The sequence below is a fragment of the Psammomys obesus genome, unplaced genomic scaffold (assembly GCF_907164565.1).
Source record: "Psammomys obesus unplaced genomic scaffold, mPsaObe1.curated_primary_1811, whole genome shotgun sequence".
Classification (NCBI taxonomy): Eukaryota; Metazoa; Chordata; class Mammalia; order Rodentia; family Muridae; genus Psammomys; species Psammomys obesus.
In genome coordinates, this window is record NW_026595981.1 from 4178065 (window position 1) to 4197928 (window position 19864).

Genomic DNA, 19864 nt, shown 5'->3' on the forward strand with positions numbered 1-19864 from the left:
TTTCTTTCTTTCTTTCTTTCTTTCTTTCTTTCTTTCTTTCTTTCTTTCTTTCTTTCTTTCTAGACAAGGTCTCTGGTAGCCCAGGATATCCTCAACTCATTATGTAGCCAAGGATGACCTTGATTCTTCTGGGTGCTGGGACTTCAGGTGTAAGCCATCAGCTCTGGTTTTATTTGATTCAGAGAATTGCATTCAGGACTTTGAATATGCCAAACAAGCAAGCTATGAACCACATTTACACATTTACAGTCCCACACAAGGATATTTCCTTCCTTCCTTCCTTCCTTCTTCCCTCCCTCGTTCCCTCGTTCCCTCCTTCCCTTCTTCCCTTCCTCCCTCCGTCCTTCCCTCTCTCTCTCTCTCTGTTTTGTTTTTAAGACAGGGTTTCTCTGTATAGCCCTGGCTGTCCCAGCACTCATTCTGTAGGCTAGGCTGGCCTCAAACTCAGAAATCTGCCTGCTTCTGCCTCACAAGTGCTGGGATTAAAGGTGTGTGCTGCCACCACCTGGCTGTCAATAATTTTTATTTTATTTTATTTCATTTTATTTTATTTTATTTTATTTTATTTTATTTTATTTTGCTTTATTTTATTTTATTTTATTTTATTTTATGTGTATGACTATTTTGCCTCCACATATTTGCACCATATGCATACAATGCCCTCAAAGGCCAGAAGTTGGAGTTATAGCCGGTTGTGAGCTGCGGGAACTTGAACCTATGTCCTCTGGAAGAGTAGCCAGTACTCTTAACCACTGAGCCATCTCTCCAGCCCATGAGGATATTTTCATACAAGTGTGATTTTCCATCTTTACTGGGAGCATATCAGTACCAGAGTGAACTCCATTGTCCTCCCTTTCTCACTCAGATGTACTTAAGGAAAGGATTTTATGAGCCAAAGATCAAATAAAGCTTAAGACATATATAAAAGCTTTTAAAAAAATATTTATTTCTTATATGTATGAGTGTTCTATCTGCATGTGCACCTGCCAGAAGGGGGCACCAGATCACATTATAGATGGTTGTGAGCCACCATGTGGTTGCTGGGAATTGAAGTCAGGGCCCCTGGAAGAGCAGTCAATGCTCTTAACCACTGAGCCATCTCTCCAGCCCTAGAAAAGCTTTTTAAAAGGGATGGAGGGATGGCTTAGCATTAAGAGCCCTCTTGCAGAGGACTTGAGTTCAGTTCCCAGCACCCACATCTGACAGCTCACAACCACCTGTCACCCCAGCTCCAAACAAAACAAGCAAAAACAAAAGAAAAGAGAAGGCACTGTCAGTGCCTGGGGGTTGGTTCAGGGTGTGATGTCACAGATTAGAGAACTGCCTGATTACAATGTGGTCAGATCTGGGACTGTGGAGGGAGCTGAGGCCTGAAGTTGTTGCACTCAACAACTGGTGTGTGGGTCTGTGTCCTCTGCTTTCTTGCCTCCTCTGGCTGGGTCTCAGCTTCCGATATGCATCTTGAGGTGCAGTAGGCAGGTTAGTCCTGCCTGTCCCTTCACACCCCTCAGTCCTGCCTCTGATGGAAGTGCTGAGTTCAGCCCGAGCTGGGTTGTATCGTGCCTGCTGGTCTCTCTAAGGGTGGCCTTACGTGGGGTAAGGGTGGGGATCTTTAGCCTTGTCATCTAATTTCTGTTTCTCCTTTCCCTTAGCACATCTGCTGAAGCTTCCGACCTGTTCACTGTCGACCACTAAAAGACAAGATTTCCCTGGGCCTCTCTGGGACTGTCACTGCTCTCCTTGCGTCTTCTTCAAGAATCCCTTCTTTTTCCCCCTGTTCCTCCGATCTGTTCATCCTGAAGTGGCCCCCTGTCCCAGGTTCCTTGTCACTTGTCATATCTTCATAGGGCTCTCTGCCCACTGCCATAGCTCTACCTCCTGTGTGTAGGTAATGCCTGCCCTGTCCTGTGGGCTCTGGGCACAGCTGACAGGAGCCCCTCCAATCAGGACCCAGGCGTTTCAACTATCACGAACAAAACTAGTTTCCAAAGATCTGCTGGGTCCACTGAACTTCCGAGATCTCCAGCTTCACTGTCTCCTCATGCTATAAAGCACAGCAACATCAGACCATGGTATTCCCTGGAGCTAATGAAAATGACCTATATTGAGAAAATTATATTTCTTTTTTAAAATAATTTACTTAATTTTTATGTGCATTAGCTTGAAGGTGTCAGATCCCTTGGAATTGGCATTACAGACAGTTATGACCCACCATGTGGTTGCTGGGAATTGAACCCAGGTCCTTTAGGAAGAGCAGACAGTGCTCTTAACCACTGAGCCATCTCTCCAGCCCCAAAAATGATATTTCTTAGATCCATGGAAGAGCGGTTTGGCATATTGACAAAGTCCCTTCCAGCTCTGTAGATGCCGAAGAATCTGTTTCCGGATGTGACACAGCTCAGGGAAGGGGTGGTGAGCGCGGCAGCCTGCAACAGGTGTTCCTCACATGAAATGCACAGTCCCGACTCAGCATCTGCCAGTTATTGCCTGGGTTGATGCTGCCACAATTTCTGAGTTTCTCAAGAGACTCTCCGAGGCTGGGAGTTTCAGAGAACTAAGAAAAAGAAGAAAGAAAGGAAGAAAGAAAGAAAGAAAGAAAGAAAGAAAGAAAGAAAGAAAGAAGGAAGGAAAGAAGGGAGGGAGGGAGGGAGGAAGAGAAGGAAGGAAGGAAGGAAGGAAGGAAGGAAGGAAGGAAAGGAAGGAAGGAAGAAAAGAAAAGAAAAGAAAAGAAAAGAAAAGAAAAGAAAAGAAAAGAAAAGAAAAGAAAAGAAAAAATGGAGCCAGGTGTGGTGGCACGTGCTTTTAATCCCAGCACTTGGGAAGCAGAGATAGGTGGACCTTGTGAGGTCAAGGCCAGCCTGCTCTACAGTGTGAGTTCCAGGACAGCCATGGCTACGTAGAGAGATCCTGCCTCAAAACAACACAAAATGCCCCACCACTTTTCTTTATTTACTTATTTATGTATGAGGTGGGGGCTAAAACACAATGGGGTGACATCTCCAGAGAGGTGAAAGAAAATAGTTGCCAACCTAGAACTTGGTACCCAGAAAAGCCATTCTTTGACGCAAAGGTAAAAAGAAAATTATTTCAGACAGAAGCCAAGAGGATGCCATGCCAGAAGAATTATTCTACAGGGCAAACAGAGAGAAATTCCTTTTTTAACTTCAAGGAAGAGATTGTGGAGAGTCCCCTCAGGAGGGGCGGAGCACCAAGGAAAGCAAGTGTGTGAGGAAGTGGAGATGAAAGCCAGCTGTTCACAGGGCACCTGGGGGAGGGGAGGTCAAAAGAAAGCACTAGTTTGTGATTGGCTACAGTCTGTCAAGGATGTACACCTGGAGCAAGCACTAAAAAGAATTTTCAGAACGTCGCAAAGAAGCTAACAAAGGCTGTACATAAAACGATAACAAGTAGTTGCAAAGAAACAAGACAAGAGAAGTGGGGACTAGAGAGATGGCTCAGAGGTTAAGAGCACTGCTTGTTCTTCCAACTGTCCTGAGTTCAATTCCCAGCACCCACATGGTGTCTCATAACCATCTATAGTGAGATCTGATGCCCTCTTCTCACATGAAGGTGCACATGCAGGCAGAATACTGTATATATAATAAATAAATAAATCTTTAAAAGAGAAAGAGAGAGAGGAGAGCAAAAAAGAGAGAGATGAAGAAACAAAGACAGACAAGTAGAGAATGTTTCCCAAGCCCCAGGCCTGAGGATACCAGTAATAAGAGACAGTTCATTCTGGAGCCAAATATTGGTCATGGCCCCCAACAACACAAATTTAGGTCACCCCAAATTCTATGTTCCAACTTGGAAGGTATTTTGCAATTTTATGGTAGCAGAACAAAGACTGTCACAAGTTAAGACACTTTGTAAATACACTGATGGAAATGTCAGAGAGATGGGGTACAGCAAAGATGGGGAGTTCTCTGTTACAGTCTCCTGCTGTCTGATGACACTCTTAGCTTTGGAGTTAATATATTTTAAAAGGTTTCATCTGGCAGTCCCTGTGTTAGATCAGACACGGAGGTGGGGAGGGAATGGCTAATAATGGGGGTGGGGTGGGGTGAGGGTAGCTCAAGAGAAATTATAATTAGGCTCTGGACCTGCAGCATTCCAACTATCTCGACAGTCTTTGAAGTTCTAAGCAGCTAATCAGCCTTGCAGAAGGTTCTACCTCAGAACTTTTATTGCATCATGGTATTGCAAAAGTGCACACAGGGCAAGGACTAATTTTGCCCAGAAGTATGACCCAGAAACGGGTCACAGTTGAATGGGATCTAAATAGGCCAAGCAAGGTGGGATTGGTATTCCTGGTAGGGAGTCTGTGCCTGTCTGAATGAGAAACAGCCTCCACAGCTCAGATATTTGAACATGGGGTCTCCAGCTGGTGGCACTAGTTGGTAGCAGTGTCTGGGGAGGGTACAGTCTAAATCAGTGGCCCTTTAATGTAGTTCCTCCTGCTGTGGTGACCATAAAGTTATTTCTATTGCTACTTCCTACCTGTGATTTTTGCTACTCAGACATATGTGAATGTCTGTTTTCCAATGGTCTTAGGTGACCCCTGTGAAAGGGTAGTTCAGCCCCCAAGGGGTCATGGCCCATTGGCTGAGAACCACTGGGAGGAACTGAGTCACTGCACAAAAGCTGTGGTGAAGAACATTTAAGTTGAACCAGCAGCAGTGTTGTGCCGGGACACCCCTATATCCCTCTCTATCTGCCTGCTGTTAAATCTGCCTGTCTCCTAGCTCCAAAGCAGCATCCATTTCACTGAGCAGGCGCAGCCGGGGGGGGGGGGGGGAGGACCATTTCCCTTCCTTCGTCCAGGGCCAGTTGTGTCACATAGAAGAGCCGAGCCAATGGCACCCATCTCACAAGTTCCTCAGCACCGCCAGGTGGGACAGCAGCTTCAGAGTGACGTTCCCAGAATCCACTTCTGTCAGCTGAGGCAGAACAGGCTTGAGAAAGAGGAACGTCAGACTTTCAAAAGTTTATTATTTTCCATGATTGAAAAAAAAAAAGGAGTTTATGGGGCTGGAGAGATGGCTCAGAGATTAAGAGCACTGGCTGTTCTTCCAAAGGTCCAGAGTTCAATTTCCAGCAACCACATGGTGGCTCATAGCTATCTATGCCTCTTCTGGCCTGCAGGCACACATCCAGGCAGAACACTGTATAAATAATAAATAAATAAATCTAAACAAAAACAAAACAAAACAAAAAACTAGTTTACATCAGAAGAATGGAAAATATTTTAAAACACAGAAAAAATTTCACCAAGTTCATCTCTGGGTGTCTGAAGCCAGCCTAGTCTACAGAGTTTCAGGATAGTTAGGGTTACACAGAGAAACCCTGTGTAGGGGTGGGGGCAGGGAGCAATCTTACCTCATCCCTTTACTAACATTTTGCTGCCATGGCTCTGATCTCTACTGTGTACTTTTTTTGATTTTCTGTCCTGGGGCTTTTCTCATGAACAACCACTTTCATTTCCTAGTGCCAAGTGTTACCTAAGTATTATTACAATCTCTCTGAATATCTTAATTTTGACTGTATCATTTTAAAGCCACGCTCTCTGAGTCGCAATATTTCACTTTGTCCTTTCCTTTGTCTTAGATTCACAGTTTGCCTGAAAGCTTTTTTAAAAACGGATTTATTTTTGTGTGCACGAGAATTTTGTTTGCATGCATCACGTGCATGCCTGGTGTCCAAGTTGGTCAGAGGAGGGCATCAAATCCCTTGGAACGGGAATTTCACACTACACGCCAGGTGGGTGTGAAAATCAAACACTGGTCTTCTCCAAGAGCATCTAGTGCTCTTAATCTCTGAGCTGCTGCTCCAGCCCGGTCTACAATTTTCTGACTCTGTTCACAGTGCTCTAAAGGAAGTGGCTCATAAAGCTATCTTTCATACTTCATATTAATCCCCTTGGAATGTGGAATCTGAGGATTTAAGAGTCTTGGTGGCCTGGCGTGGTGACACACACCTTTGATCCCAGCACTTGGAAGGCAGAGGCAGGTGGATCTCTGTGAGTTTGAGGTCAGCCTGGTCTACAACGGGAGTTCCAGGACAGCCTGAGCTATTACAAAGAAAAAAAAAAAACCTGGCTTGGAAAACAAACAAACAAACGAGTCTTGATAAGCTACCCAAACAAACCCTGTCTCAAAAACAAAAACAAAACAAAACCAAGGATGCAGAGGGACCTCAGTTGTTTCCCGAGTCAAGTTTTCACACTCCTTTAGCAGCGTCTGTCCCCCAGAGCCCTGGGGCCACCTTGGGAAGTCTTGCTTAAAATGAATTTTTGAGCTGGATCTGGTGGCACAGGCCTGTCATCTTCGCTACGCAGAAATCTGAGGCAGAAGGATTACAGATCAAAACCTTCCTGGGCTACAGAGCGCGTGTAAGGCCTGCCCAACTTAGGGAGATCCTGTCTCCAGAGACGAAGGCAAAACGGAGGCTGAAGATTCCGCTCAGTGGCACAGCCTTGGCTCGGCAATCTCAGCACTACTAAAAAGAGAGGAAAAGAAGCATGCCATTTTGCTGATGTGCTGGCTACAAAGAATAAAATGTAAAAAAAAAAAAAAAAAAAAAGGTTTCCCTTCAGACGCTAGGGTAGAGCGTGTGTGCGTGTGTGTGTGCATGCGTGTGTGTGCGTGTATGAGTGTGTGTGAGAGAAAGAGGGGGGAGGGAGAGATGTGGTGCCCTGTTCACATGTTGAGTTGGAGCTTGTGTGTATGTAACACGCGCTGTGCAGTAACTTCTCAGGACAGCTTAGTCTTCATCTAATTACCTGTTAGGGAGAAATACTTCATTTTTTAAAGATTTGTTTTTATTTTATTTGCATAGTTTTGCTGGCATGTTTATCTGTGTACCACAGGTGCAGTGCCGGCAGAAGCCAGAAGAGGGCATCAGTTCCCCTGGCACCGGCGTTAGCGATGGCTGTGAGTCACCACGTGGGTGCTGGGAATTGAACCTGGGTCCTCTGGAAGAGCAGCCAGCGCTCCTAACGGCTAAGCCCTCAGCCCCCATAGAGAGGAACCTTAAGGCTGCTATCATATATAGTTAAAACACTTATCCTTCATCGCACTTTAAAAACCTTGTTTGAAAGATTTATTTTGTGTGTAAGAGTATTTGCCTGTATTTATGTCTGTGTACCAGATACATGCCTGGTGCCTGCAAAGGCTGAAACAGGCAGTCCGATCCCTACAGCTACAGACAGTTGTGAGCTGCCATGTGAGTGCTGGGAACCAAACCTGGGTCTTTTGCAAGAGCAACAAGTGCTCTTAATTGCTAAGCCAAACTCTCCAGGGCCCTTCATTATACTTTCTTAAAGACAATTTGTGGGGCTGGGGACTTAGCTCGGTAAGTTGCTTGCCTAGCTTGTGCACGGTGCTGAGGAGAAGGCGGTGGGGTCGGGGATGACGTACAGATTCAGGAGACTTTTCTAATGTTATGCTGTGTGCCTTTTAACTAGAGCTTCAAAGGGAGTCAATCTGCAGACCCCTTTGCGATCACATCATCCTTGCTCTGGGAAGCTGAAAGGCAGGATCATTGTATTCTCCTGTGAAGCCCGTGACTGGACTGTGCCCTCCCCAGCAGGGCTCCACACTGACAGGTCTCTCTCTTCGTGCTCCTCCAGCTGGGGAGTCCTCTCTTCTTGGCAACAGAAAAATCTGATTAGAATTCATCTGTCTTTAGAGCATCTGCCACGTGTGAGGGACCACTCTGGTAGCTGGGGATACCGTACTGGAGGAGCCAAGATCTGTGACCTCTAGGAAAGGAAAACAGACAACCGCAAACTGAAAACAAGAACATCATAACAGCCACATGGTGGGGGAGTGACAGGAGAAGGGGGAGGGAGTGGTTGTCATAAACTGTGAGATCAGGTGACATTTTTACAGAGGTGGGGCAGCCAGTGGCTTAGGCATCTGGAAGGACAGCATTCCAGGTAGAAGAAATGGCAGGTGCCACGACTCTGGGGAATAAGACTGTTGTGCATATTGGAAGGGGACTGGGGGGTGAGCAGGGCAGTAAAACCAGAGTGAAGGGAGGCCAGAGTGGGGTAGGTGGACTAGGGAGAGGGCAGAGGAAGTCCAGGTGGCTGTGACTTGCAGGGTGACTTGGCTTTCACTAGTGAAAGAGAAACCACTGCTGGGCTGAGCAGAGCCATGACTCCAGCAGAGCTGTGTTCAAGGGATGTTGGCCATCCCTCATAGAAGGAGGAAGCGGGCCAGGTGGTTCCAACAGAGGCAGGCGGATATCTGTGAGTTCGAGGCCAGCCTGGTCTGCAAAGGGAGTTCAGGACACCCAGGGCTTCTTGTACAGAGAAACCCTGTCTCAAAAAAGCAAAAACAAAACAAACAGGAGTGGGGAGGACAACTAGGCTGTGGCTGAGATCCAGCTGTCCTGTCCCTCTGGGCCCTCTCTCAGGTGTCTGTAATTCTCTTCCTGCTGTAGGATGCCTCTGGGGGTGCAAGAGAACACAGAGGGTTGAAGGCCAATGGAAAGGGGGACTCTAGCTAAGCAGAGAGAGGAAGGTCATCATCCACGCTAAGGTGAGACTTCTTGGTGAGACAACTGTCTCCCATGCTCTAGTAAACTCACTGGTTTTCCAAGCCAGACTTGGGTAGAATCATTCCTTTTGATCTATCACTGGGGAGCACAGACATTTGTTCATTGCCCCCCCCCCCGAAAAGTGAAGTCATCAAGGAGTCAGAAGAGGCCTCTAGTTTGTGGACACAAAGACTGAGACGTGCTGTGGCCCACTCTCAGCTGAGAGACCTTGGCCTCTCCTGACCTCACCTCCTCTCTAGGAAAGGCTTGAGCCCTTTCTTCCTGTGCTGAGCTCATCAGGATAGGCTCTGTGTGGGCAGGGACAGAGGGAAGCGCTGGAATGGGAGTGTGCAGAGGCGCCTGAGTGTCTAAAGTGCAATCATCCGTCTCTGGAAGCCCATGAGCGGTACGCACCACTGCCTATTTGGCACCTACCTATTCTGAGCCTTAGATTCTTGCTGGCTCAAGGAAAACGAGGGTCACTGTGTCCCTGCAAGCCCAGGCAGAAACGGAGCCACTCCCTGCCCAAGAATCAGAGCTGTGGGTCATACACTGAGCTCTGTCAATTCTTGGGGACTTTGCTGCCTCTGAGCCCTTATACCTTCCCTTTAAAGCGTCCGTCATGGTTGGATTCTACACTTATTACTCAGTCTGGTCTTTGTCTCTTCCCACCAATCTAGAAGCTGCCAAGCCTGGGGGGCTTTCTCTGTTACCTTCAGAGTCGTGTTCTCAGACCTCCACTGTACTTCGTAAGGGCACCAGATGAATGAATGAAGAAATGGTGAATAAGGCTATTACTGTGAATTCCTTTTTCACAGGCAACAAAACAGAAGCCCAGACAGAAGGAAGTCGGAGTTGCTCAGCAACCGTGCAGGTGTCTGCTTTCTGGCTCAGTTCCTACAAGGGGAGCATCCAAGAAAGGGCCCAGGCCCACTCCCAGAGGCCTCAACAGTCCCACACTCACCTTGCCTCGGCTGTGCTCCTCTAAGAGAACTGCACAGTCAGATCCTGGCCCTTGAAGTGACACTAGCTCCAGGAAAGGCTCCCAGGGCAGGAGCAGGGGCAAGGGACAACCTATCAGTTATTAATGATAGCCTATATTGATTAAGTCTAACGACAACTGGGCAACTGGGCACACCTTTAATTCCAGCACCCGGGAATCTGAGGCAGGAGGAGCTCTATGAGTTTAAGACTAGCCTGGTCTGAAAAAAAAAAAAAAATATATATATATATATATATACACACACACACACACACACACACACACACAGACAGACACACACAGTAATAACACTTTCAATACACACACACACACACACACAGACACACACAGTAATAACACTTTCAATGTATCAGAGCTCGTTGTTCTTTTCCAATACTTCTTCCAGACAGCTTGTCCTTTCCTTCTGTTTTGTTTTGTTTTGATGACAGGATTTATAGAGGCAGAGGCAGAGGCAGAGGCAGAGGCAGAGGCAGAGGCAGAGGCAGAGGCAGAGGCAGAGGCAGAGGCAGAGGCAGAGGCAGAGGCAGAGGCAGGTGGATCTGTGAGTTTGAGGCCAGCCTGGTCTACAGAGTGAGTTCCAGGACAGCTAGGGTTACACGGGGTTTGTTTGTTTGATTGTTTATTTGTTATTGTTTGAAAAAAACAAAAAAAAAGAGAAAGAAAGGGACATGATATCACTATATAGCCTTTGCTGGCCTAGAATTCCCCCTGTAGACTGCCTCCACTAAGCTTTTCTCCCTGATGAAGGTGCGGTTAATGGGTCAGCGGCAGAACACGTGTACTCCAGCGCGGGCCCTCAGGCCTCTGGTTAAACTTATACAGATAGTCCTGTGCAGCGCAGCAGGCGCCAAGCAGCCGGCATATTCAGTCTTGTGTTCTAACCCCGCGTACCCATCGACCTGACTCCCACATCTCTGGATTCATTAAGATCATTAATGAATCTACAAGGTTGTCACAAGATAATATGCTCGGAATTCCTGGCCCCAGAACAAAGTAAGTGTTCAATAAATGTTAATTATTGATATTCGTGTTGTTCTTTTGCGTGTTCCTAGGCCCAGGAGGGAGGGCTGCAGTAAGATGGTATCTGAAGTGAGGTCACCCCGCAGGGATTCTAACCTGACTACACCCAGCCCAGAGAGCATCAGACTGAAGTTTTGAGACTGAGGTCTCTTGCCCCGCCCCTCCAGACTTTAACAGGGAGAGCGGGAGGACCACGCAGGCGCAGAGAGCGCGCACTGGCCCGGGCCTCCAGCCCCTCCGCTTTGGCGCATGGAGGGGCGCGTGAGCCCCGTGGGCTCGTCCCGCAACCTCCCAGCCGCGGCTGTGCTGTTCCGCGGCCCGGTGGAGCCCGTCGTCTTCCTGGCCAACTTTGCCCTGGTGCTGCAGGGCCCGCTCACCACACAGTACCTGTGGCACCGCTTCAGCACTGAGCTCGGCTACAATGGCACCCGCCACCGGGGGAACTGCGGGAACCAAAGCGCGGACCCCGTCATGAAGGTAGTGGGGACGGGCATGGCTGTGAGCACGAGCGCGGCACGGGGCGGGGCTTGGGGAAGATGGGGTCCCCTAGAGGGGACGCTCCTTACGTGGTGGGCAGGGCCAGAGCAGAGGGGGCCTGCCCTGGCTGGCTGTCTTGGGGTGCAGGTAGTGGACCTAGGGAAAGCCTGGCCCGGAGGATTAACATAAGCGCAAGAGACGGAGGGACTGCTTTTCCCGGGCCTGTTTTTACAAGTTGAACGAACCTTCCAAGACAAGAGGCTTAGGGCTCCAAAAGCAAGAATAATGATGGTAGCTGACCAAAGTGAGGGCCTGCACGCTGGCGATTGTGTCTTTACAGGAAGTGGAGACCCTGACTTCCCACTGGACCCTCTACTCGAACGTGGGAGGCTTCCTGGTGGGACTCTTCTGGTCCACCCTGCTGGGAGCGTGGAGTGACCGTGTGGGTCGCCGCCCACTGCTGGTGCTGGCCTCGCTTGGTCTGCTGCTCCAGGCCGTGGTGTCCATCTTTGTCGTGCAGCTGCAGCTGCACGTCGGCTTCTTCGTGCTTGGCCGAGTCCTTTGTGCCCTTCTGGGAGACTTCAATGGCCTCCTTGCCGCTAGCTTTGCCTCTGTGGCGGATGTTAGCTCCAACCACAGTCGCACATTCCGCATGGCTCTGCTGGAAGCATGCATTGGTGTGGCGGGGACCCTGGCAAGCCTTCTCGGGGGTCACTGGCTCCGGGCCCAGGGATATGCCAACCCCTTCTGGCTGGCTTTGGCCCTACTGATCGTTATGACTCTATACGCAGCATTCTGTTTTGGCGAGACAGTGAAGGAGCCAAAGTCCACCCGGCTTTTCACGCTCCGCCATCACCGATCCATCGTCCGGCTGTATGTGGTCCCAGGCCCAGAGAAGTCCAGGAAGCATCTAGCCCTGTACTCATTGGCCATCTTCGTAGTGGTCACCGTGCACTTTGGAGCCCAAGACATCCTGACACTCTATGAGCTGAGCACGCCCCTCTGCTGGGACTCCAGTCTGATTGGCTATGGATCTGCGGCCCAGCACTTACCCTACCTCACCAGCCTCCTGGGTCTAAGAGTTCTGCAGTACTGCCTGGCTGACACCTGGGTGGCTGAGATTGGCCTGGCCTTCAACATCCTGGGAATGGTGGTCTTTGCGTTTGCCACCATCACCCCCCTCATGTTCACAGGTAAAGTGAAAACGGGGCCATCCACTTATCGCCCCCAAATGTGGTTCAAGCCTTTGTCTTTGGACCCAGAGTTACACTCTCAGCCTGTGCAGAGGACAGACAATGAGAAACCCCAGGGGGAAAAAAATGTCATCTTTGATATACAGAAAGTACAGCGCTTCAGTGGCCAAAGTAATTAATGCACGTTATCAACCATAACTATGTTAGAAATGTAGAGCAAATGACGGAAGCATAGCTCATAAGCTAATTGTTTCACCCCTCGGCCTCCCAAAGTCCATGTCATTAATGTCTTGATCCTTGGCTCTCGGATAAGAATCGCAGGGCCTCCCTCTAGGATCTTATTTGTTTAGAGAGGGACAGGCTCAGACTTGGCCTCCTGATTTTCTGTATAGCCTAAGATGACTTTGAACTCTGATCCTCCTGCCTCTACCTCCCAGAAACTGTGGTCGCAGGGCATTAACAACCTTGTTCTGCCTTTTGGGTTTGTGAAAAACCTCAAAAGGTCTAAAATTCCTGCTGACTCAGTTCCTCTTCCCCTCCCCTCCCCACTCTCCCCTCTGGCCAGAGGGGCAGCTGGCCGGAATGAAGAAGTTAACTCTCTAAGACAGGCGAGGGTGTTCCGTAGAGCCCGGAACTGCGCTGTGTGCAGGGTCAGCTGTTTGTTGGAAGTGGCTATGTTGACTCAGCCGCTGGACTGACAGCAAAGCTAAAAGGACCAGTAGTGCCAAGATGAGAGATGCTGCAGCAGAACTGCAGACGGTGTATGCCTGTAGGTACCTGGATGCCAGGGGCAAAGGAACTCTCGTGCTATGCCGTCAACATGTGCCCTTCCACAGATGTCACCTTCTTATCCCCTGTGTTAGTTCCCCGAAGTGGCTGAAGCTAATTGCCACACACAAGGTATCTTAAACGACAGGTATTCTTCCAGTGCCGGAGGCCAGAAGTCCAGGGTCAGTGTCACTGAAATCAGAATGTCTGACAGGGGCACTAGCAGAGAAGCCACGTCCCATAGTCTTGAGTCTGTGCAGTGGCAGGCCCCCCTGCTCCTTAGTCAGTTCTTTATTAGCCTATGAAAAAGGAGAGTTTCAGGGCTGGAGAGATGGCTCAGAGATTAAGAACACTCGCTGTTCTTCCGAAGGTCCTGAGTTCAATTCCCAGCAACCACATGGTGGCTCATAACCATCTATAGTAAGATCTGGTGTGCAGGCAGAATGTTGTAAAAATAACAAACAAACTTTAAAAAAAGAAACTAGAAATGAAAAAGGAGAGCTTCCTCAAGGTCCTTCCTGGTTAAACCTGTAAAGCTTCATTTTCCGAGGAAGACAGCTCACAGGTTTAGGGTCTGTCTTCCAGGCTGTCATTCAGCCTCTCCCACTGAAGAACCCTCCACTGATAGAGGCCTGTGGTCTTCCTCTTACACACCAGGGGATAGGTCAGGGATGTCCACTGGGCAAGGTCACACACACACAGCAAGCAGTGGTAGTGGGGATTGAACTCAGGGCCATCTCTAAAGCCCAGGCTCATTTTCTGGGTCCTGCCATCTCCCTTCTAGTGCCAAGTGGCCACTAGAGGCATTCAGACAAAGCAGTGGGTGGAGTTTAGCTCTCATTCAGAAAGAGTGGGCAGAGAAAGCTGCTGTCCTTTCTTCCTGGGCCTAACATCTGTCCCTCCAGGTATATATGCAGGTGTTCTGCTGTGTCAGGACACCCCTCCTGGTAGCTCTTTCCTGACCAGTGTTTCTCTCTCCAGGGTATGGCTTGCTCTTCCTGTCATTGGTCACCACACCTGTCATCCGGGCCAAGCTCTCCAAGCTGGTGAGCGAGTCGGAGCAGGGTGAGTGTTGGGATCAGTCTGTGCCTGGTCCTTCATGCCCAGTGTTGCCTGAATGGGCATACGGGCAGTTCTGGTCAAGGATGGCCTGCTTTCCACCCTCTCATCTGAAGGAGTAAGTAACCAAGACAGATGCAATCTGCCAAGTGCTCAGAGCTGGCTAGAGAATGCTGCTGTGGATTTTTGCACCACAGAATTAAGATTGCTATCAGTAGAGCGTGGTCAGGTTCTGAGTAACCCCAGCAGAGTTTGTCTCTCCAGACCTCATCTTTCCCATCTGTAAAGTGGTGGTGATGATCCCAGAGTTTCCTGTCTCTTTGGGATCAGAGAATACAGGTCCAGAGGGAATAAACCTGTGCCATAGGTTTCATTGGCCTCTGTTGACAGATGAAGAAACAGAGGCCTGGAGGGTTAAACTGAGCTCTTTAGGGTTGCTCCGGAAATAATGGCCTGGGACGCATGTGTGAGCGTGCACATGTGTTCACATATATGTGGCTGCAGAGAGGGACATCAGGTCTTGAGGAGCATGGTGTCATTGATTTGGGTAGACCTGTTGTCTCATGGATCTCCTAAGCACTGGGATTACAGGCGTCCGCCATACCCCATTATGTGAGTTTGGGGCATCCGAACTCTGGTCCTCATGGCAGGTGCTTCATCCACTGACCCTACCTCCACACTCACACACCCACCCATTCGTGTGTTTTTAAGAGTCCTGGGCCTTGTAGCTGGGTTTCTGGGCCTGCTCTTCTTCTGGGACATGAGGTCTTTGTTCCACACTCAGGCCCTGGTAGTCTCTGCTCCTGTTGGGTTATTGCTCATTTTGCAACAGCTGGGCACAAAGCTGAGTTCTGGCACACACCCGCCTGGCACAAATGAGACAGACACACGAATGGTGGTGCATCAAGAGGCTGAGGCAGGAGGATTGCAAGTTCAAGGGCAATTGAACTCACATAGAGAGACCTTCTCTCAAAACAAAACCAACCTGGCTGCAGAGAGATGACTCAGCCTTTAATAGCATGGCTGCTCTTGCAGAGAACCTGGGTGCGATTCCCAGCACCCATGTGGTGACTCATAACCACCTGTAACTCCATTTTCAGGGGATCTGACACCCTCTTTTAGCTTCCAAGGGCATCAAGCATGCAAGTGTCAGAGAGACATACAAACTGGGCAAAACACCCATACACATTAAAGTGACATTAACGGCTGTATGTCCAGCAGCTCTTCTGCCAGGCACTTCCCATGTATGACTTGTCTACCTCAATAGTGAGAGTAGGAGGCACAGGTGAGGGAGGTGAGGCCCAGGAGGTCAAGTGTCTCGTTTGAGGTCACTGAGCTCTGAGGTGAAGCCGCGCTCATTTGACCCGAGGTCTTTCCAGCTCTGAAGTGTGGTTTTATCCCCTCACAGGTGCTCTCTTTTCTGCTGTGGCTTGTGTGAATAGCTTAGCCATGTTGATGGCCTCTGGCATCTTCAACTCGCTCTACCCAGCCACTCTGAACTTCATGAAGGGCTTCCCCTTCCTCCTGGGAGCCGGCCTCCTCTTCATCCCGGCCATTCTGATCGGGTAATGGAGGGTCCTGACCCTGCCTGTGCATCATGGAGTCTTACTTTCCTAGAAGCTTCCTCTTACCTCCCCCCACCCCCAAGAAAGAGCAGCTTCACTCCCGGAACCCTTGTCCATTAGGCATCTCAATCCAGGGCTGACCCTATCCCACGCAGATGGCTGCATCTTTTAGGAGCCATCTGCAGAGCAAGGTGGAGGGATGTGTGGGGAGGGGTCTGTGTCCTCTTCACCAGGCCCCCTCAGCCTGCCAAGCTGCAGTTAGGACTACAGCAGCCCGACCCACTGAAGTCTTTAGAGTTGTTCTCCAGAGCCATCTGCCTGTGAACACTGGGAGCTGCCCACCCAAGTCAGTCCCATGTCACCTCTCCAGACTCTGCTGGGGGCTGCACATGTCGACTCTGAACCGTCTCTCTGGTCTCTCACAGAGTGCTGGAGAAGGCTAACCCACGCCCTGAATTCCAGCAGTTTCCTCAGAGCTCCTGATCCGTCAGAGGCCACGAGGAGCATGGACCGTCACCGACTGCATGCACCGGCCCAATGCACTAGCCACTCCTGTGAGTCCAGTACTCATGGAAAGGGTGGTCAGGCCAGTTGGACACCACCTGTTCTCCCACTGAGCCAGTGTCTGCTGGATCTGGAATCTAACTGGAACAGGCCCACTCAGGGCAGGTTGCAGGGAGCCATTTGAGGCAAGGGTTTCTTCGCCCTTTATGCTGTTCATCAGAACCTTCCGGAGTGAAGGGGACGGCACTTCAGGGACCAAGTGATGCATGAGACCAGCCTCTCCTTCCAGCCTGTGGTACCACACCCCTGAAATGTACAGTGACCTCCAGTCACCCCTTAATGAAAACCATGGTTCCTGGAGGGAGCTTTTGCTACAGAGGGAGAAGCGCTGTCTGTGGTTTGGAATCAGCCCCTGACCACAGCCTGTCCACCCTTGACCTCAGCCATGCCAGTTGTTGAAGTAAATTGTTTGAATCAGACTGGAAAGTCACTGGGCTTTGGGGCTTTCTGTGTTCCTGCTCTGTCTGTGTGGCACAGGCCAGAGACCAGCAGCTGTTCGGCTGGAGCTCCTGAGCTGCCTGAGGGCTCGGTACTGGGGATGTCATGGCCCCTCCAGGCTCCCGATGGTTTCTCTCTAAGCTGCTCAGGGGTGATGAGCTTGTGAGGCTTTATCAGGCCCGTGGAGACACTTGGGTCCAAGCCCTGGCTTCCCCTTGCTGAGTGTCCAATGTGTCCCCCCTGGCTGGCGTTCACAGCTACACCAGCCCCAGCTCATTCTCTTTTGATTGCCATTTGGCCCTCCCACATAGCTCAGTGCTGGGTGGGGTCAAGTACTGAGACCTGAGACCATCCTTCCTGCTTCTGTGAGTGCATGGAGGTTGGGAAGACTTGGGCCTGAAGCTGGGAGGCAGGATCTTATCTATTGGGAAATCACTGTCTTTGGTGACCAGCAATCCTCTCCAAGCTGACCCAAAGTGGGAGGTTTGTGAGTCTTCAAACTGGAGCTGTCTGAGAGCCAGACCCTGCAGCTGTCTCTTCCCACCCGCCCTGCAAGCCAGTAGCCTGCCTGGAAACCATGCAGGTGACCAAGATGTAGCCCAGGGAAAACTAAGGCCCGGTGAACTGGAGCAGGGTCCATCTTGCTTCCTAACTCCTGCCTCACCACCCCTGTGGCGATGGAAGAGGCCTTCCACTGACTCCATGACTGTGAGGCTGTGAGGAGGAAAAGGCTCCACTTTCGAAGCCCATGACCTTGAATAAACCTAGAGAGAGCTGATCAGCACTCCCCTAAAACTGTCCGATTGCAAGGATCTAATTTGATGTGTTAGAAACAGTTGTTGGACGTTCTGAGATCACTCCAGCTTCATATGTCCCAGGATGTATGATGCCCAGTGAAGGGATGAGCAGACTGGGATTGGACCTTTGGCCTCTTAACATCCCTGAGCAGTTCACAGACCCCCTAAACAGGAGGGGGTACCCTGACTTGGCTCCATCTTGGGGGCAGCAGCGATAGCCCAGCCAGGCAGAAAACCCTGAACCCACAGACTACGTGAGCGTGGGCTGCTTGAAGCACCACTGAAGAGCCTCTCTGGAGGTCAGTGTGGTCAGCCATGCTTGGCACACTGCCAAGCATGTGACGCCCAGAGGCTCACTCTGCTTCCGATCTCAGATGTATGTTATCACAGAACATACTGCCTAGCTGGAGGAGGCTTGACACTTCTGCTACCCTGGCTGGGACAGAAGGCTGTGCTGTGGTTCCCCAGAAAGACGGGGGGACAGTCAACAGAAGGGCAGACAGTGGAGGTAGTAGTGACGTGTGCCAAAGAAGAACAGGCAGAAAATTTCTTGAGTACTGCCCACAGGGACCTTTGGAGAATGTGGAACTGAAGACAGACAGACAGAACATTTCCCCAGGGGGAATTCATACACTGTATTGTCATTGAGTTTGTCATCAAGGGCATCATTCTATCTGCCTCACCTCAGAATAGGATGTGGGGTTGCCACTGGTGACAGGATTGCAGATAGCCACAGCTGGAGGCCAGCCACAACCCAGGGACATTGGGGTCTCTAGCAAGAAGGACAGTGGAAGGTTGTTCCCAAGCCTGGAGAAAAAGCCCTTTGGCTCCCTGATAATATGGACCGAGGGCAAGTAACGGCCAGCTGCAGGAGAGCTGTGACCCCACTGCCTCCAGAAGACAGCAGCAGGGTGGCACAAGCTCCAAGATTGAGCCTGGGTAGTGGCAAGAGCCGACTTTCTTGCCTTCCTTGTTCAGTGGAGGGAAGAACATAGACAGTCCTGTCCAGTTATTTCTGTATGCCCTGGCTCAGCCATTAGCCCAAGACCCACTCCCTACTGCTCAGTTCTTTGGAGCCAGGGAGAGGTTGCTACCCAGCTTGGGCCACAGCCTCTCGGATGAGTCTCAGGTCTGGACACTGCAGTGCTGTGTGCGGAGACAGCCACCAGTGACTTGGGGACATGGGCCTATTCCTCAGCCACTCCTCTCTGTAAGACTGAGGAGGCAGGACTGGAAAGGGCTGCTGTGATGATTAGGGACCAGGACGGGGGTGTTTGGAACATGGCGAGGATTGGTGAGGGCCTTGCATCAACCCACCTGGGTATCTGAAAACTGCAGAGGCTCAGGCACTTCCCAGATGCCTGCTCTGAGTTTTGACAAGATTCACAGTGGTGGGAGAACCTGCCCCAGGAATTGGCCCTTGCCGGTGAAGGGCTTGCCTCTTCCCTGTGGTGCAGGTTCTGCTCAGGCTACTGGTGCTGTTGGGGCTTCCCTGAGCAAGTGGGTATCAAGCCAGATGGAGCAGGCTAGGCAAGAGCCTTAGGGACAGCACTAAGCTTAGCCTTATGATCTCCTTGCATAAGCAAGGGGCACCTTCTTGCACTAGGAAGGGCAACAAGGCCGGGTAGAGAGCCGCCTCAGCTGCACCCTGACTCCTGGCAAAGGAGGCTGTCTGGCAGGGGTACCAAGAAGTTATAGAGCAAGGCCACAAGGCGGCAGGAAGCCAGGTGAGCCTGGGGCCAGGCACAATGTGAGCAGACAACCTTTGGGGGATTCCCAACCCCAACTGCCTCCTGGGCCCAGATGGAGGGCCGAGGCATTGTCCTGACTCCTGCCAGAGGCTGCCAGCCACACCCTACTCAAGCTGGCTGCTCTTAGGGAGGCGATGGGAGAATGCCTTTCCCCTATCTTGAGTGTCCAGAACTAAGCCCGGACATGGCTGGGGGGGGGGGGGGTTGGAACCTGATGGCAGGGCCTGAGAGAGGAGTGTCCTCTTATCTAACCCCGTGCCTGGCATCTCTGGGGTAAAGTGGGCCACTGGGTGGCAGCAGGGAAAGCCGTTTCCTGAGAAGGGTAGGGTCTGTCTCAGCCCAGGGTGGTCTAAAGGAGCTCTTCCTTTAGGGGTGGGGAGGTGATGGAACTGGGAGTCACAGCAGGGTGTGGGAACTGGGGACAGGTTAAGGCAGACCCATTGGTGCAGCTCCCTCCAAGCTGGTATCAGAGCCCGCAGAGGAGTCCTGAGAGGGGCGGCCCTGCAGGAAACGGATGATCTTCTCGATGGTGGCCTCCTGGTACTCGTGAGACCATCTGTGGACACAGAGGCCAAATGGGTCAGAGGGTGGGCAGAGGTGGCATGGGCCAGCCATTTTCTCCCCCCAGGGCGGTAGGTACACACACACACACACACACACACACACACACACACACACACACACA

At 50.6% G+C, this 19864-nt stretch overlaps 2 protein-coding genes across 2 annotated transcripts in view; one reads left to right on the top strand and one right to left on the bottom strand.

The window, feature by feature from the left end:
* The first annotated feature begins 10643 nt into the window (after window positions 1-10643).
* Slc46a1 (solute carrier family 46 member 1) lies at window positions 10644-16612 on the top strand. Its single transcript, XM_055619640.1, has 5 exons — window positions 10644-11044; window positions 11385-12237; window positions 13987-14070; window positions 15473-15629; window positions 16055-16612. The coding sequence occupies exons 1-5, from the start codon at window positions 10817-10819 to the stop codon at window positions 16110-16112; spliced, it is 1380 nt and encodes a 459-aa protein (XP_055475615.1). The 5' UTR covers window positions 10644-10816; the 3' UTR covers window positions 16113-16612.
* Window positions 16613-19377: 2765 nt separating this feature from the next.
* Window positions 19378-19864, bottom strand: part of Sarm1 (sterile alpha and TIR motif containing 1) — a 16854-nt gene continuing 16367 nt past the window's right edge. Inside the window, exon 9 of the mRNA XM_055619639.1 lies at window positions 19378-19735. Within this exon, the coding sequence (XP_055475614.1) occupies window positions 19606-19735 (130 nt within the window). The 3' untranslated portion in view covers window positions 19378-19605. The remainder of the gene's footprint in view (window positions 19736-19864) is intronic.

Coding starts and splice junctions, on each gene's coding strand:
- Slc46a1 (XM_055619640.1), top strand. CDS start 10,817: ATGGAGGGGCGCGTGAGCCCCGTGGGCTCGTCCCGCAACCTCCCAGCC. Junction 12,238..13,986: donor CACCCCCCTCATGTTCACAG/GTAAAGTGAAAA, acceptor TTCTCTCTCCAG/GGTATGGCTTGCTCTTCCTG. Junction 15,630..16,054: donor ATCCCGGCCATTCTGATCGG/GTAATGGAGGGT, acceptor GGTCTCTCACAG/AGTGCTGGAGAAGGCTAACC.